An 18,514-nucleotide genomic window follows, 5' to 3' on the forward strand; every position below is an offset into this window, starting at 1 on the left:
GCCTTACTGACTGGAGTACTGCACGGTGCTGTACTTTGTCACTCTTCTCCGGGAGGTGCTGGGGGATGCCGTGCCCATTGCCTGGCCAACGTGACAGTCAGCACTGAGCATCTGACCAGCACTGCTCAGGCCGCCCAGATTCCCCCCAGCCAGGCTTGTCCCCCCCAGGCTGCTCATCCCAGACCCTGACACTACCCTCTCGGTGACTACCACATTGTGGGCGTTCGATAACTCCGAGGGAATATTTATTAAGCTGCCTGGCATGCCAGAGGCAGGCCTGAACACCCTTTCTGTCACCACCACATTTGACCCATCTACCAAATCAGGAATGCTCAGAGAGGCTGGGAGCCGGGAGTTAGGTGCAATTACTCTTTCCGTGACGATAACGTTGGACCCATCTGTGAGGTCGGGGATATCTAGCATGCCACGCAAATCAGAGGCAGATGCAGGACCAACAACCCTTTCTGTTACAACAACGTTGGATGCACGGAGTGGGTCAACGCAAAGAGAGGGGGAGCCAGAGGTGTAGGTCTCGGTCACTGTCATGTTGCCATGGAGCAAAGGATCTGGCATTGGCCTTGGGGGCTGTATGGTTGACCCAGATGTGTAGGTGTTTTCAGTAACAACCGTTGTAGTGCTGACGGGAGGAGGCATAGGTGCACATCCATTGACAACAATGGTGGTTCCAGGTGGTGGGAGGTTTAGATCACTTTCAGGGTTAGGAAAGGCGACGTTAACGCATGGCCAGGGCGGGTTGACATCAGGGAAAGGTTCGATCTCTTTACCCAGACAGATCTCGGCCAGGGTCTTAAATTTTGGTCCTAATGTGTCCAAATACGTTTCATCTGTATCTTCTCCAATAAAGCTGCAGCAACCCACAGAGCCGACAGGAGTACCGACTCCTTCATGATCATATATTAATAGGCAGTCATTTGCTGGCCGACCTTCATCTTCATCTGCATACACAAATGCTTTCTGTAGTTTGCAAAACAAGAAAAAATAAAAGAAGAAAAGAAGAACAGAGTGACTTTTCATCAGGTTTTTGAGTATGAAGACTCAAACCACAGTAAGGTTTTTCTGAACATGGTAAGGCCCAGTTGACTTGAAAAACAGGACATCAACAGGACAAATTAAATCAACATTTTTGTAACCTTGAAATAAGTTTTATCCAAACAGTACTGATTTTTTATTCTTGTTTCTGCCAACACTTAGCATCTCAAATTTAGTCTGTCATCAGTGGATCTGACTGTGAGGTGAAGGGAGAGACCAAAAGGGGTAGGGGAACAAATGTACTCTTTGGGCAGCAATATCCAAACAAAGCAGTAGGAAGAGGAGCAAAGCAGGATGGCGAGGGGAGCAGTGGAGAGACCAGGACAGAGGGTATGGGACAGAGGGTTGGTTGGACACAGCAGGGAAGGCTTGGTGAGCCCCGAGGGGAATCCATTTTGAGCAGGGTAAAAATCACTGATTTGGGATGGTGTTGGGGATGATGGGGTGGTCAGTGCAGAGACATCAGGCAGGAAAGAGGAGAATTTAAAGTGAGTATGGGATGAGGTTGGAGGAAGCATGGAAGGACAGAAGGGGAGGCCTGGGAGGGAGAGGCAGAGTAGGAGGAGTAATCTGTGGAGGCCCGTGGCTTGCAAACAATGACTATATACTGCTCCCAGCCTAAGCAAGGAGATTCCTGTGTTGGTGAAGTCCATGCTCAGGACCTCTGTCATGAAGACAGAGCTCAGGACTGCTCTGTCGTCTCCTCCACTGATTCTTGTTTAGATTTTGAAATGCAGCAATCCTGATATATTAATTGATATTTCGGAGACACATGCAATTATAATATTTATGCCTTACGGTTCATGCTAATTATGAAAATATATCCCATTAATCCATTAATCATGTAAATTCATAGCATTTTTTAATCCTATATGTAAAGGCTAATTAATATGCTGCCAATTACAAAACTGCATATTTGTGTCACTTGCAGTTCATAAGTCTTTTAGGGAATAGAAATGGCAATAAAAATAAGGAGGAAAGTGAACTGGTGTTCACAGTTCTTTAAGGGTAAAAGTCACTTCATTAAACAAGCTGTAGAGGAAGTACCTGTGAACAATTTCACAAAGTTAATATCTATTTATACACTGAAAAAGGTGGCAAATATATAAACTTGGTGGCCACATGAAGCTGCAATAATTAAACTGCTTGCTACCCATACCTGCAGTGTGTCCATCAGTTTACAAAAAGGCTATTGAGCAATCAAATCTATGGTGGCAGCAGCTTAAAGTCAGTGCTACTAGTGCCATAGTTTTTCCCGCTAGTGTAGTCAGCTTTGCTCACACCAGTTTTACATGATGGAAGTTTCAATTTAAGTGGAGTTATTTTGGATTTCCACCACATAACCTGGGGAGGAGAATCTAACAGTAGGCTTACAGATATAAAGCAAAGATCATCAGATAATTACCTCAGAGAAGTAGTTGTCTAAGAAGGCCATGTTAACCCCTCCTTCTCGATATTCTTTTATTGTTCCTCCAGCTGACCCTTTTGCTTCCCCTGTTCCAGAAATTCCTCCAGCTGTTCCGTAACCAGTACCAGTGCCATAGCCAACCCCTGTAGTTTCTTCAACACCAGAAGCTACTACTCCTCCTCCTCCATACGTGTTTGTATATATGTCTGAAAACAGAAGAAAAGGTATCCTTCCTGTGCTTTGCGAAAACTTACGCAGATTTTGCCAGTTGTTTTTACAAATAGTACAATGACACTACTGAGTTTCTAAAGGTATTTTAGACTAAGTTCAGTCACCGATCCATGCATAGGTGCCAAATATTGAAACTGCAGTAAAAATTAAGCATACATTAGCAGACGTCTAAGACCTTGATTTTATTCCTGAGGCTAGGGAGCACATGCATATGTGCTTTACAAAATCAATGATTTACTTGTGTAACTGACCGGAGAGATTCATCTCTGATGTACATACATACTGTCATGGGATTTGCATTAGAAAATCAGGTAATGCTTATGGATAATTATGCAAATACATAAAGGATTATTTATGATCACATCGGGGTTAAAATTGTTTTGCCTTAAATTCTCTTCTAAATGAAATAGCTTTGTAACTCCTTTCACATTTTCTAGCCATTAGATTGTTAAGGGGGATTTGGGACATTAACAGTGGATCATAGTAACCACCAGCGTTCATAATGCAGAATGAAAATGTTATTTACAATAAAATATAAAGTCATAGTTACAGAATTTTGTCTTCTTCAGATTTCTTCATATATGATAACAAGGAATGAATGGTCTTAAATATCAGCATGTAATATAATAAACCAATTGCTTACAGTAGTCTTGACTATGATTACATTAAGAAACATAGTCTAAATAATTTTGTTGTTTTCATTTAATCTCTTTTATAGAATTTGAGCCAGGGACTTTCACCATAATGGTACTGAACAGTAGAAATAAAGTAAATCACAAAGGGGCAGAGTTCAGCTGGAGGCCTGTAGCCAGAGGTGTTCCCCAGGGATCAGTATTGGGTCTGGTCTTGTTCAACTTATTCATCAATGACCCGGATGAAGGAACGGAGTATACCCTCAGCAAGGTTGCTGATGATATAAAACTGGGAGGAGTGGCTGATACCCCAGGAGGCTGCGCTGCCATTCAGCGAGGCCTGGACAGGCTGGAGAGTTGGGCGGAGAGGAACCCAATGAAGCTCAATAAAGGCAAGTGTGAGGTCCTGCACCTGGAGAGGAACAACCCCACGCACCAGTACAGGCTGGGGGTCACCTGCTGGGAGGCAGCTCTGCAGAGAGGGACCTGGGAGTCCTGGTGGACAGCAAGCTGGCCATGAGCCAGCAGTGTGCCCTGGTGGCCAAGAGGGCCAATGGGATCCTGGGGTGCATCAGGAGGAGCGTGGCCAGCAGGTGGAGGGAGGCTGTCCTCCCCCTCTGCTCTGCCCTGGTGAGGTCCCATCTGCAGTGCTGTGTCCAGTTCTGGGCTCCCCAGTTCAAGAGACAGGGAACTACTGGAGAGGGCCCAGAAGAGGGTTACAAAGATGATTAGGGAGATTAGGAAGCCGGAGTATCTCTCTGATGAGGAAAGGCTGAGAGAGCTGGGCCTGTTCAGACTCGAGAAGGCTGAGAGGGGGTCTTATCGATGCATATAAATATCTTGTGTGAATGTCAAGAGGATGGGGCCAGGCTCTTTTCAGTGGTGCCCAGTGACAGGACAAGGGGCAATGGGCACAAACTGAAACACAAGATATTCCACCTGAATGTGAGGAAGAACTTCTTTGCTTTGAGGGTGTCAGAGCAGTGGCACAGGCTGCCCAGAGAGGCTGTGGAGTCTCCTTCTCTGGAGACATTCAAAACACCTGGATGTGACTCTGTGCAACCTGCTCTAGGAGAACCTGCTTTAGCAGGGGGGTTGGACTAGATGATCTCCAGAGATCCCTTCCAACCCTGGCCATTCTGTGATTCTAAACATGTGTAAGCCTGAAACTTTTCATTTGTAATGGCAGCAGAACTTCCCTGAGAACAAAGACTCTTAATTCATGTTTACACCTCAAAATGTTCTCTTTTATATTTTATCTTAAGAATGAGAAAATTTTTGAATAACCAACAGTCATCAGAGAAGTTGTTTTGTGAAGTGACATTTCTTCCTGTCAGAAGCTAGTGAAAATGGATCTGTACCAGCATCCTTCCTTCCTGTTGTGGAGTAAGGAAAAGGGGAAAAGAGAAAGTGGCACTGCACAGCATTACTTATTCTCTATGGCCATTAAATTCCTGGGGAAACCTTATCTCAGAAGCATAAATTCATTGTACTATGTAGCAACTTTCTGACTAGTCTAGTTGCAGAAATGGTCAGTAATTAACTGGCTATTTGATAGGTCCTATTCTCCCTTATAGGAAGCAGAGCCTGGAAAGTGGAAAGAACCGAACCTTTCATCACTGAGTTATGAAAGAAAATTTCCTTATTCTGTCCTTAAGATTGATTTCTACTAAAATTGGTGTCTTTATGTTGTCTTTACATTTACAAATGTTCCTCCATTTACTAGCTGGAATGATAAGAGAAGAAAAGAAAGAACTACCTGAGATTTGAAAGCCTTGGCAGATATTTCAAAATAAGTTTAGTTTGCAGAAATGAATCTGCTCAAAGGATCAAATGTCAGATCCTTTCCTGTATTAATACTGGAATTCCTACTAGCAGCAGCTTGACTGTCTGTAGATATAAGGTTGGAAGGGTTGGGTTATAGCTGCAAAACCACAGTGCTCCGTGCATCAGAAGACACAAAATTCTGCATGATAGCTTTATAGCACATAGAAAATTTTAGGATCTGCTTACCAGAGGGTTCACCAAAATCACCTCCTGCAGCTGTTGTTGGGGCAAGAATGTGTGAGACATCCTGAAAGACAACATTTTGACCCCTTGAGTGATGAGTTTGAAATCCCCATATGAAGACCAGGACTTTGTGAATCATGTTAAGAAATTAGCAGTCTAAATTGTTAATAATAGGTATTAATTACCATCCCCATTAAAAAAGAAAAAAAAAAAGATGACTCCAAGGTTTTTTCATTGTCAATGTAAAAGGTGATCAGTGCAGATGGTTTGTGTTACCTTGTCCTACTTCGCACTGAAAAAAAACTTGCTAGTTTTTGTTTCAGCTGAGGGAATAGTAACACCAAACTGTTGGACCAAGCTAACTGAATACAAGTTAAACCACACAAATTTCATCTACAAATGTTAATTAAGAATCACCTTTCATATCTTCCTAGCAATGGTTGACAATGACAGGCTTCTTTTAGAAGATGACACAGTGCTACAATCACTTTCATGCTTCTAGTCAAATACAGTCTTTTCTGTAAGTATGAGGTAGTACAGGTTTTAGAAACACAATATTACTGACCCGGTCTTCAGGCTGTGCACCTTCTATTCCCCATGGATGAATTGCTCCTTCTGTGCATTCAGGTACAGGTTCAAATCCAGTTCCAACTCCACCCACAGCACCGGGTCCACACCCACAACAGTCACTCATTGACATCAAAATTGGAATTACTGAACAGGAAAGAAACAGGGAAGAGGGATTTAAGACATCTCTTCCTCACAGGAATAGCTGCTTTTCCCAGGGGACAGGTGCTCAAGAACTTTTGAAAATATGTCTTTTAAAATGCTTCAAACCAAGCAGCCTGCATGTCTAGCTTTCAGAATAATTTTGGAAATTTATGCATTATGAAATTCAGAATAATTTGCACCTTCAGTTACAGCAGAGCAATGCGGGGGTGGAGTAGGGCTGTTACTCCAAATTTATGCCTATACACCTGGGAACAGACTTTGATCTATCTCAGCTGAATGAATCTAAGTTGCCTACATATGAAAATTGAACAAACAGAACCAGTTTTGCTATGTATAGCATTCAGTGATATTCATTCTTGATATATAAACATACATTTGTCTCTTCATATATTGTAATTGAAAAGAAATACACATTAGTAATAATAGAGATATGAGAATCAGTGGAGGGATATTCATCTGACTACAGTGATCTTTGGCTGAGGCTCCAGTTGCATTTTTCACATCACATATACATAATGCTTGATTTGCAAAACAATAGAGGCAAACCCCAAACCCCAGTTTTAACAAATGATTACACAGAGTGACTTAGGTTTCCCAGTGTGCATAGTATTATGCTTAGTTGTTTCAAGAACTCAGTGTTGGAAATTGCTGAATGTTTTAAATGCCAACATTGAAAACATTGCTCATTTTGGAAAGGCACTGCAATATTAATTCTGGCTGTCTTTAGGTCCTTGACCTAGATGGCTAAGTTAGTAACCTTGGATCACTGCAGAGGGAGTGGAGAGAGACAGTTGCCTTCACCAGACGAAGCAGATCATCTAAAACTCTCAGTTTAACATCAAAGTAATCTAAAAAGGGGAAAGGGTTATACAGTGTACAAAGTGCTGCCTTACACTGCATGACTGAGGACATATTTACTCCAGATTACCAACTAGAAGAGATTTCAAAAGGCAGAAACATTAACCACCTAGGAACTACAAATAAAACAGCCTTTTGCAGCTTCAAAATGTTGTGTTTGTTGATTCCTGCTAATCAAGGATCACACACATGCACATCCCGCCCCCCCCCCCCCCCCCGGCCCCCGCAAAACTCAGGAGAAAAATAATTTTCCTCTGGTTTTGTAGTCAGTAATTCTGCACTGGGAAATTTTAGATGTTGATTGCTTGAAGCCCAGGACATGAAATAAAGACAATCACATCTGATTGTGGTGGTCTGAGAAGTAATTGTTTGCACAAAGTTGTCCTTATCCCTGAAACTCATATTTCTTCAAAAGTAATAGGACATGAATAAATGACCTGTTTTGATTTTGTTATCTCAAATGCTACTTATTTTGAATAGATGTAATTTTTGGCAGCAATAGCCAAAAGGTTCAAAATTTAAGGTTATTGTATTTATTGTTCTACTACTGAAATCTGCCTTTGAGTTTAAAGGAAGCTCGTTCTTTACAGCTTTTCATACCCAGCTTGGAGCTGATACTTGTCCATTTCTTCTACTAATGTAACAGAAGTACAAATTGCAAAGTGCAAGTTGTAAGTGACAGGGACAGCTCTTGCTTACTAAATATTTTTATCTTGTCTGATGGTTTGAGAACTGGATAACACCTTAAGAAAAAAATCTTAGGAAGCCAATAGTTATTATGAATGAAATATGTATAGAAATATGTAGAATATAAAATATGTAGAAATTCTTATAATTTAGACTTTTTTTTCTCTGTCAAATGCCCCATGGGAGCCAACAGGTTAACAACCAACCAGAAAAGTCACCTTACTTTAGAAGAATTAAAAAAATAAACTTATTAGAAAATTACTAAAATTCTTTTCTTAGTTTTATACTTACAAACAAATATTAATCCACCAAGAAACATCAAGCCGATGGCAGCACCACTAAGCGTGGTAGTAGATGGCAAAGCTCTGCCATAATTTCCACCTTCGTTATAACCATAATCAGTGGCTGCAGTAACTCCTTCATCAACATCACCGTATCCATCAGAGTAAACTTGCCAGTCTGTGTGGTCTTCAAATTCTTTTCCTCCAGGTCCAGACGGACCCATACCACCACTTTCTTGTCCTGTTCCTCCTCCACCTATTTGGCCTCCTGTTCCACCAGCAGCACCACCGCCACCAGCAGCACCGCCACCACCGCCAGCAGCACCGCCGCCACCGCCAGCACCACCACCACCACCAGCAGCACCACCGCCACTGCCACCACCACCAATGATAATTATTTTTGTGGCCCCACTGGTGCAGTAATTACGACTATCACACTGACAAGCTTGCACGGGAATTATATGTGGTTTAGGGCAGCGTCGGCCTTGGTTATCTCTTACGCTGACATAGATCCTATAAACGTAGAAGTCAATGTTCTGACCCACTAGTTCTGCAGAGGAAGCTTTGGGAAGAAAAAAAAATAGATTAAGGTATAGACTATAAATCCTGTACAAATCTAGAATTTTTTAAAGTAATATTCATCAAACAGAATGAAGAGTAAGCATCCCCATCCTAAGATCTTCAGTTACTTTATGCCTCTACAGTACTTATTCAAAGCTGAAACTTACAATGCTCATCTGTGCTAGTTTTTTCTTTTGGAAAACCTAAGCCAGGTCAGTCTAGTCATCACTTTTTAACCTGAGGAATATAAAAGGGGCAAATGCACTTTTAAATAAAATGTAGGTTAATTTACCATTTAGTGATCTGATAATCCATGTGGTTTGAGGTTCACCGTGTATGCTGAATGTAAAGGGGGCACCATATGCAGCACCGTCCATACCCTTTGCTGTGATAACCACTGATGGGGAATGCATACATATTTTTCTTAATTCAGTATTAATAGTTGGGCAATTGTTATTGGTGTCTTGTATTGAAAGCACAATGGTGCCAGTAGCAGTATATCGAGGAACACCTGTAAAAAGAAGATATTTTTCATCAGGAGGGAATATTAATAGTATAAATAATGCAGTTCAGGTGGGAAAACTGGAAAGAGGAAAAAACATTGAGAGAAATCTGGAACAAAGATACTGTTTCAGAAAACTTAATCTCTTTTCTTACCTCTGGTGATAGCCAGAACCTCTGCTTTGTACTGCCCATTGATTACATAGATTGATTCCCGGTCAATTACTTTGTTCAGTGTGATTTCACCAGTGTTTTGATTGATTCTGAACCAGGCACCTGGATCACGTCCTATACTATATCTGTGTTTGGTGAAGAAAAAATACTCAGCATTATGTTATGAATATGTGTATTAAATATTCATTTTGCAAATAATATTTGCCTCTGGAATATTTTTCTTTAGGCTGTGCTAGGTTCTATTGAATTTCACCCTCTTCGAGCAAAATTCCTCTATACTTCAAAAGATGTAGACCAGAAAAATAATTAGGAAGAAAGTAAATGTCCAGAAGTCCATTATATTTGAAAGTGGTATCACAGGCTAAAAGTAAAATCTTTCTGGACCCTGTAAACCTTTACTAGAATCCCTGTTGAACTTTGTCAGCAGTTAAATCTACAGCTTTCCCTACACATTTTTCTGACTGTATTTGCTAACATATTCCTCTGTTTTAAGAAAAATTGTCAAACCTTTGTAAATTGCATGTCTTTATTTCTACATACATTAAAAAGCAAATTATAGTTCCATTAATTATCACTAATTTGAGGAGAAATAAATGTCTATTTTTGTAATTTTTTTTTACTATTGAATAAGCTGGTAGTGACCTTCTGTTCTGATTGTATAATATTGAATATTATTGGGGTTTTCTTCTTGCTTTTTTAGAGATGCCAAAAAATTCCCTATTTGTAGCGAACTTTTCAGGAAAAAAATATTCTTAGGTTTGGTTAGAAAAAAAATCTGTTCTGATTTATTTAAGTTACAGCCTGTTAGAAAAATGGTATTTTCTTTGTCTTTTGCACAAGGCTAAGGAAAGTAGGTCACAAAACAAAAGCAATCATAGCATAAAAATGGGTTGAAGAATATACTATTCTTTTGCTATTTTATTCTATTGCTAAACTATTAAATTTTTTAAAGTCTTTTTTTTTAAAGCACCCTTTAAATTACCTACTCCTCTTTCTACTGAAATCTCAAAATAATTATTTCATCCAGGGAGTTAAGCAGAGCAGAGCTTACACAACATTTGATGCAATAGCTCCGGTGTCCTCATCAAGGGCTGTGTATGTTCCCACAACATAATTCACTCTTGTGCTTTCTGATACAGGAAACACAATTGAAGACGGATGAAATCTTGGTGGTTCAATCATATTTTTTACTTCTATTGTAAGGGGTGTTCCAGTCATTTGGTATTCATGTGCAACGGAGTGGTGGAAGGCAGCTACGTTCCTGACACCAATAATCAGTGAGTGAGTTTGGAGTTGTTCGTAATTCAGTTCCTAAAAGATAAACCACAAACAACTAGATAATAAAAGTCCCTTTAATTTTATTTAAATATTTTCTATTTTAAATGGTTGAGTGACAGTGTTTTTACTGCTCATTTAATTTTGTTAAAAATTTATTAAAACTATTTAAAGATTTTTATTATTTCAACAGTCGAATCACAATATTTATCCATACCTTAATTACTCTAAGAATTCCTTGATTTGTAGCTCGATCTGTAACAATTTCAAAACAGTTATCTTCATTACCAGATATGAAGAAAAACTCTGCTAACCAATTGTCTGTAAACTCTTCATCAGCATCCAGAGCTTGTATTCGTAGTAGTTCTGAACTGAGTGAATTTTCTGAAATACTTGCTGAAAACTGGAACGACAGATAAATACCTATTAGCAAACACTAAAACATGGAATGTGAGGAAAATGGAGCTGACTGCAGAGATTCTTTTGAAGGATGTCCTGCCCGAGTTGAAGTCAATTTAATAAAAATGATGTGTTCTGGGTAAATTGTGATTCATTCTCAGTGCAGACCCAAAGAGTTGTGTCACCCTCAAGTGTTTGCAGAGGCATCTTAGAGGAGATGGATTTGTGCTTTCGATAAGAAAAGATCATACAAAGACTGGATTAACCTACGTAATGTAGCTCTATTGCATGGGTCTGGATACCTGAGTGACTGTATTTCTCTGAACACCGAGAAGTCAGCATTAGGAATGACTTCACGGAATACAAAAAGAATTGATGTGTATGTTAATCAGAACTGGTGTGCAAGCAACGGCTTGGATTTTGAGCACACTTCAAGGAAGCACGACTGTTAATCCAGTGGAGCATTCAAATGTGAAAGTGCTCTACAGGTTAGTAAGGGCTGTTATCATCTGGGTTTTTGAACAAGGTTTTAAAACAGTGGTGTTGGTTTTGGTACTAAAAACTTACAGAGCTTTGAGCAAGAGTTGGGAAGTTGTCATTGACATCAATAACTTTAACATTACAGCTACATAGGGATGATATTCCATCTGCAGCTCCATCCCGGTCTGACGCCTTCACAACAAGAGTGTAGCTGCTATGTTGCTGTCACAGAAACAGAAGTGAGTGTGTTAGAAGGACCACCTATACATCTCAAATTATTATAAATACTCATGCCTTGCTACTGTTCCCTAATGCAGGAATTTGCCTTAGACATTCTAGTGTAAGACACAGAAAAAATGAATCCCTCCTTTAATTTTTGTAAACCCCATGAAATTTCTCCCCACCTCCCCCTCCGCTCCACCCACCCTCACCACCCCATAACACATATACACCACAACATCATGTTATTTAACTTTAGGAAGGGAAATATTACCTCTCTGTCCAGATAATTTGCAAGATGGAGTTCTCCAGTATATTTATTCATAATGAACATAGGTGGACCTGAAGGTTCCTGACTCTCTATCTTAAAGGCAATTTTAGAATTCAAGTGATTAGGTTCATCTGCATCTGTTGCAATTATTTTCATCACAAGTGTATCTAAGAATAAAAAATAATGATTATTAATAAAAAAACAAATCAGAAAATCTGCTTTGGTCCTGCAAACAACTCATCCAGACAATGCTAAAACTTGGTGTATAAAAATGATAGAATGCTATCTATGCACTGACATTTACAAAGAGAAAACAAAAGTTTAATTTTGTAGTACTGATTCTGGCTGAATGATTATGATTCTAAAATGCATTACAAATTAAGATCAGATGGAGTAATGCAGATTTTCACTGAACTTCTTTAAGGAACCATAGGGACTACGTAAAACCAGTACATACTGAGCTTGTAGACATTAATTTAAGAATTCTCCAAAGTTTAAAGTGAGAATTTCTAGAAAGTAGATGAGGGTTAGGCAGTATTGCTTCAGTGCTATTTGCATGTCCAATATTGGCTGCTGTACTTTTGGTAAGAAGAACTATTTTAGTGGTTTAAGTAAGGGTTTATTTAGTAATATTCTACTGCAGATGCAATACTCAGGCTACAAATACAAATATTTGAAATAGAAAAAAACAGGAAACCCCCTATATTTTATATACCCTTAAAGGAAATAAGTGTAGGTGTAATGTTATTTTTTTTTTAATGAGGAGAAATTAACTGCATTATTTTAAATTTTCACATTGGAAAGAATTTGCATGATGGTATGTTTAGAAACTGGAACATTCAATGTTCTTGTGTGGGAGGGAAGGGAGAAGGAAGCATTGCTGCTTGATTTTAGGCAATGAGCTTGGGCCCTGGCTCGAATAGCACTTCAAGAGGCATCTGCCCCCTTCTCTGGAGTAGCTCTGGCCAATATATGTAACTGCCTAAGAAAAAGCAGAATGAGCACCCCAGGTTTATAATAACTGTATTCTGGGAGCTTCACTAACTATACAATAATAGGCATAACAAAGTTACTTACTGTCCATACTGCTTTCCTCAATAGATCCTGTAAATACAGTTTGTGCAAATACAGGAGGGTTATCATTTATATCCAGAACTCTGACTCGAAGTTCAAGAGGTGGTTCCAAATCTACACCCGTCACTGAGTGTTTAGCAAAGCAACGTATCTAGACAAAGAGATTTACTGTTTTAAAACCAAAGGTGAAGTAAGGAAAGTAACAATCTGAAATGAATTTGCCACCTCCTGCTCTCCCTGCCCCACCCTGGATCCATCATTATAAAGGTAAAATGGGAGTACTTACAACAAATACTGGGGTTACTTCCCTATCCACTACTGACGTTATATTAATTTCTCCAGTTCTTGGGTTAACAACAAATATTCCATAGGGGGCACGATCAATTCCAGCTCCAGAGATGCTGTATGTGATTGGATGGTTTTCTTCACAATCTGATCGGATCTACAACAATAGACAACAGTATGCCAGATTACTGAGGACACCTTCAGGACTTTTTCCCCTATTATTAGTTCCTGTAAAAAAATCTATATAATTTCAGTTTCTAAACCACCTATCACAAGGTTCAGCTGACAGAACCAGTGGAAGGATGTTCTACAAAACAGTCAGCCTGGAGATTCATCTCCCCTTAAGTGCTGGATGGGCTTTTGTTGCGACGGAGGGAAGACACAGTCACTCAATATGAGTGATCAGCAGACTTCATTTATTGTCTCTTACAGTCGCCTTTTATGCCTTGTTATAATTAGCTCATACATATTACAAAAGTTAAGCTCATTATTGGTTAGTTGCCTAAATACCAAGCCCGCCCCTAGTTTCTCTTCTGTAGTTATCTGTTCCCACCTGCAACATTCTTTTCCCACTGCAATCTTCCTGTTATATTTTTGCTTTACTTCAGATAAGCTGAGAGCGATGTGCATTTTTGTCCAGCCAGCTGGACTATGTCTATGAACTTTTTCAGCTAGCCAGTTATCCACAGGCTTTCTATTTCTCTTAAATATTCTGGCAGGGAAGTGGAGAATGAAACTTCCAAGAATACCAGAGTGTGTCTGGACCTCAGTAAGGGTACGGTCATGACAAGGGGACATCTTTGCTCTGTTGCCCACAGAAATCATACACTATCCTTGAACTTCTGCTCAGGGGTTTCTCAGGGTGAGAAAGGAAAGGAAAAATATTGTGATCTAGTATATAGATGATGCACATGAAGAAACTATGTTGGAGCTGTCCAGGAAGTAGACTGATGGCAATGTTCTAGGAAGCCTTTGGTCACTCCTCAGCAGCCATGTGGGTTCACCTTATGACACTGTCTCAGCAGAACTGGAAATATTGCATCATCTTTCTTTTATTCTACATTCCTTGCTTTGACTATTCTTAAGCAAATATACTTTTAAATTTCTCTCCTTTTATCAGCCTGTCTGTAGAAAAACTTCCTTGCCAGTGAACACTTTTGGTTTTCTTTGTACTTACTCTGGCAATTGGATTCCTTTTAGAATTATCTTCTCCTTCTCTACAAGCTGCAGCAAATTTGATCCATTCACGTTTTTGTCTTCTGAAGGTTTTCCATCTTGCCATTCCATTTTCATCCCATTCTTTCACCTTTGACAGAGAGTTCCAGCATCGTATGACAGGTAACCTCAATCCATTTTAAATTAACACAGACATTTAGATTTTTCAACAATACAGAGAAAAGGGATTTTTATAAATCATGTGCTTTTTTATATGTCAGTAAGTGCCAAAACTCGAAGACTGTAGGTGTTAACTTTAGAATTATTCCTGTGTAGGAAACACTCATTCATATTCAAGAGAATATCTCTTGAGAGGGTGAGCAGGTTATTACCTGCAACTGTTTAATATTTAAAAACATTTTCAATCTTCAAGTTCAGAAATGTCTTAGTTCAGTACTTTCTGTTTCATTTTGGCATTGTTACATTTAATTTAATCAGAAAATCAGTTTCTAAAGAAATATATATTACCTCTACATGAAATCCTGTGCTGAAATCCAAGAGTACCTACAAAAAAACAATGAGAAGATTGGCATACAAAAATTCAGGGAAAAATGCAGTAAGTAAAAGCCAACTGTCTTACATTGCTATACTGCAGGACTGGAGCAGTTCTTTTTCTCAAGTTTATTGCAATAGCCTATCTAGACAATAGCTACAGGATTTTCACAGATGACTTTGTGCAATTCATTCTTTTCTATATCCATCATCTGAATTCCTTGACAGTTAACACCTTGAAAATTAATTCTGTCTTTCAAGGCAGAACTGAGTTTGAATGATGTGCTATAGCAAATTTCAAGTTATACCTACCTGAGAATACAGCTTTCACACAGATTTTTAGGTTGTAACACCTCAGCTGAAGAGAGAAGTTGTTGCAAAGGTTGTTCTTAAAAAGTAAGTCTAGGAAACTAGAAAAGGAGTATTTATTTATTCTAAAGAAGTTATTCTTTTTTTTTTTTTTCCTCATTTCAAAGGTCCACAGGAGACCTGAAGTACTTAACTATGTAGTTTAACAAAAAGGAATGAAATTATTTTCTTGAAACTTCCCACTGAGCTTGAAGAGGTTCAATGTAATATGGAAAGCCAATTGCAGTCATCAGGCAGATTTCCCTGGAGTGCAGTGGGCTTTGATTTCAGATATAACTATGCAACCAAAGCCTTTAGTAAATAAAGGTGGCAAGATCAGATGCAATATGCAATTACTTTAAAATTAAAATAAAAATAATAGAGAATCCTCGACTTCTTGATTAGCACAGTTTAAAAGAAGGCACAGTTTAATTAACCTTGTTCCTAAATAAGGTGTGAAAATGAAGTTCAGTTGGTGAATGTACCTCTTCAGAGCATCTCTTTTGGGTTTAGGACCTGCCTCTGCTCTCTTCAGATGGTAAAGGGTGAAAAGTATGGGATTTTCAGGACTGGATGCTTGCTTCACTCATCATTGGGAAAACCAAAATATCCAGGTGACTCAAAAAGCATTGCAAAGTTTCTCTTTTCTCACCAAATGTGGTTAAGAGCTGTAGTTACCAATTTCCCACTTCCCTTATAATTTCCCAGTACTGCTCAATAGCAATTTTTTTGTTTTATCTGGTGGGTTTTGTGTCAGTTACACTTGGATAAAATTTCTCACAGTCTTTTTCATTATAATAGCTTTACCTCATGGGACTTTCCTCACTTCAAATATATTGCATTGCTCTGTCAAGGCTAGAAGATGGGCGTAGACTTTTTTCCGCTTTATGTTAAAACAACTGCTTACATGCAACAGATGAGTGAACAGCAGCTTCACCTGCCTTTTCCCATTTCCCCACTGTGGTGGTGCCTCTTGCTCCCATCCCCTGGGCCATGCTGTGATCTCAGGATTCCCCGTTAGGCTGTAATGACTTAACCTAAGCCACTCGTTTGTGGCACCAATTTACCTGTATGCTGTCAGAGGTCCACCATCTGTCATTTACAAAGCAATGTCTCCAATGATCTCATCTTGCCTAGAACATTCCCTGAGACCTTGGCACACAATGGCTGCCCCAGTCTGCTTCTGAAGGAGGGAGTTTAGACTGTGGATTTGTCCACTTGGTGTAAATATACCTGGAAATTTATGAGACTATTCATGGAGTAAGAATTTTTTTTCTTGTTTCTTTGAGTAAGCTGTTGATATAAATGTTTAAGAAAAGTATGCTCCAGGAAAATCATTAAAGTATGTTCATATTGTGCTAAAAGCATCAATACACATTTTAATCTGAGTTTATGTCTTGGTAACTATTTAAAACCTCAGCTGCAGAATGGGATACAAATATATGTGCAGCCATTACCTCAGAGAAGGAACAACATCCTACTCCACTTAAGCTGCAGATTTCCCCCCCAGTGGGAGCTCAGGCCTGTCCTTTTATGATCCCCCTTGGAGCTTGGGGAAACATGGGAGAATAGAAGGGGCAGATTCCACCCTCACCAGAGAGCCTGACTGATAAACCCACCAGAAATAGCACAGATTCAACACCTCTTATCACTTGATCCCAAGAGCAGAACAGAGCCTTCTGTGGCAAGTGTGGTGAAATCCTCTCCACCCTTAGGCCGGATCCCTTCTGGCATGTAAGCAATTGTCTTGACCAAGAAAAGCGTGGGTAACACACCTCCCAGTGCAGTGTTAGTGAATCTTGTCTACTGCCTGCATCCCGTGGCCTGTCCTGTTATTTAACAGTGAGGCCAGTACCTCACACCCAGCCCCATCGCGCTCACACTCAGCAGGCCTGACCGAAAGCCTGTGTTGAGTATCTCTGAAATAAGAATTATTTCTTATAATTCTTACAAGAATTCTGTTCTTTAAGAACATGAATATTCATAAACCACTTGATTTCAGCCTATAAGGAGTTCTGTTTTCAAGCAGTGAATAATACACATTCTACACTGGAATTTCACCCTCTGTTTCTGAGCACCAATAATGGGAATGTCAGGAATTTGTTCATCTGTAGTGCTGGGGATTGTAAATTTAGGACCCATATTTCCACATTTGTCCCGCACTGACTAAGGAAAACCCATTTTGTTTTGTGTTGCTAGTGGGAGATCAGGAAAGAAGTCTCGATGGTTTTGAATCCGAGTCCTTAGTACAGTTTGTGTTATCATTTGAAAAGGTTGTTCTGGTGAACTTGATGTCAACACTTGGTATGTTTTTCTTAGTTAATGACGCCAAAGTTGTCTAGTTCACCAGCTAAACCTCAACAATTCTGGATTGACAACTATCCAGGGAAGAAAGTTCCTCTGCCTCCCCACCTAATCACCAGCAGTTAGAAAGAAGGTTTCCCCCACTCCAATTGTCTATTTCTAATGTGTCTCTCTGCAATGCAAACAAGGCAAACTTTTTTTTTAGTGCTATTTCCAGCAAAAAAGTAGTCTCCTAGCAGCTAACTCCAGCATACCTCTAGGCAGTGAACAAATTTCCCTTCTAAACTAGTAACAGGGTACAGTACCTTGCACAGATTCAGTGGCTAATGATAATGAAAGTAATAGGAGCCACTGGAATATGTGGGATGCATCCTGAGAACCTTGGGGTAAGCAAGCTGATCAGGATGATGTCAAGATTTGCTGTTCTGTTTTCTCTGAGAGACTGTGAAAAAACAGAAACTCTGCAGAGAAGCTAGAGGCTCATTGCACAAGCTGTTTCTGGTTGGGGTTGGGAGAGGTGCAGGCAGGAAACGTGTTTATGGTGACTGTCATTTGCAGAGTGGCCTGTCTGAGAGCTTGTCTTGTTGTAATGATACAAAGCCTGAACCTTGTGTCCAAAATGACTCCTTAGAGTCACACTGGCGTTATTCTGGATTCATTCTGATGCAACTGGGAACAGAATTAGGCCCATAGGATGTGAATGGTTCTTTGCACCTTCAAAGCCATTTACAAACAAGAATTAACTAATCATTAATTGACTGCCAAGCAATATTATACGCAATTATGGAATCCTCCCTCCTCCACCTACTCAAATCTAAATGACTGAACACGCCTTTAACATCTTCCCAGCATTATTCATATTGGATCTTCTTCTCTCTCTTTGAAGTCAACAGCGGTATTGTTATTGGCCTGGATGGGAGGAGTGCTGAGAACTCACACATATTGTATTAGTCATCAAGCTGCCATGATAGCTCTGGTTGTGTCAGCGTTTTGGGACTTTTACACCTTTCTTACTCAGCCAAAGCTC

The 18,514-nt window shown here is 39.7% G+C and overlaps 1 protein-coding gene across 1 annotated transcript; it reads right to left on the reverse strand.

The window, feature by feature from the left end:
• Positions 1 to 3: 3 nt before the first annotated feature.
• Positions 4 to 17,325, reverse strand: LOC308060265 (desmoglein-4-like; the record flags this gene model as incomplete). Its single annotated transcript, XM_080378731.1, has 16 exons — positions 4 to 975; positions 2,456 to 2,664; positions 5,335 to 5,395; positions 5,897 to 6,045; positions 7,900 to 8,451; positions 8,743 to 8,961; positions 9,108 to 9,250; positions 10,177 to 10,436; positions 10,618 to 10,803; positions 11,367 to 11,501; positions 11,773 to 11,936; positions 12,847 to 12,994; positions 13,130 to 13,285; positions 14,306 to 14,482; positions 14,812 to 14,847; positions 17,245 to 17,325. The coding sequence occupies 16 exons, from the start codon at positions 17,323 to 17,325 to the stop codon at positions 4 to 6; spliced, it is 3,648 nt and encodes a 1,215-aa protein (XP_080234857.1).
• Positions 17,326 to 18,514: the final 1,189 nt, after the last annotated feature.

The sequence above is a fragment of the Falco punctatus genome (assembly GCF_963210335.1).
Source record: "Falco punctatus genome assembly, chromosome: 3".
In the NCBI taxonomy this organism is placed as follows: domain Eukaryota; kingdom Metazoa; phylum Chordata; class Aves; order Falconiformes; family Falconidae; genus Falco; species Falco punctatus.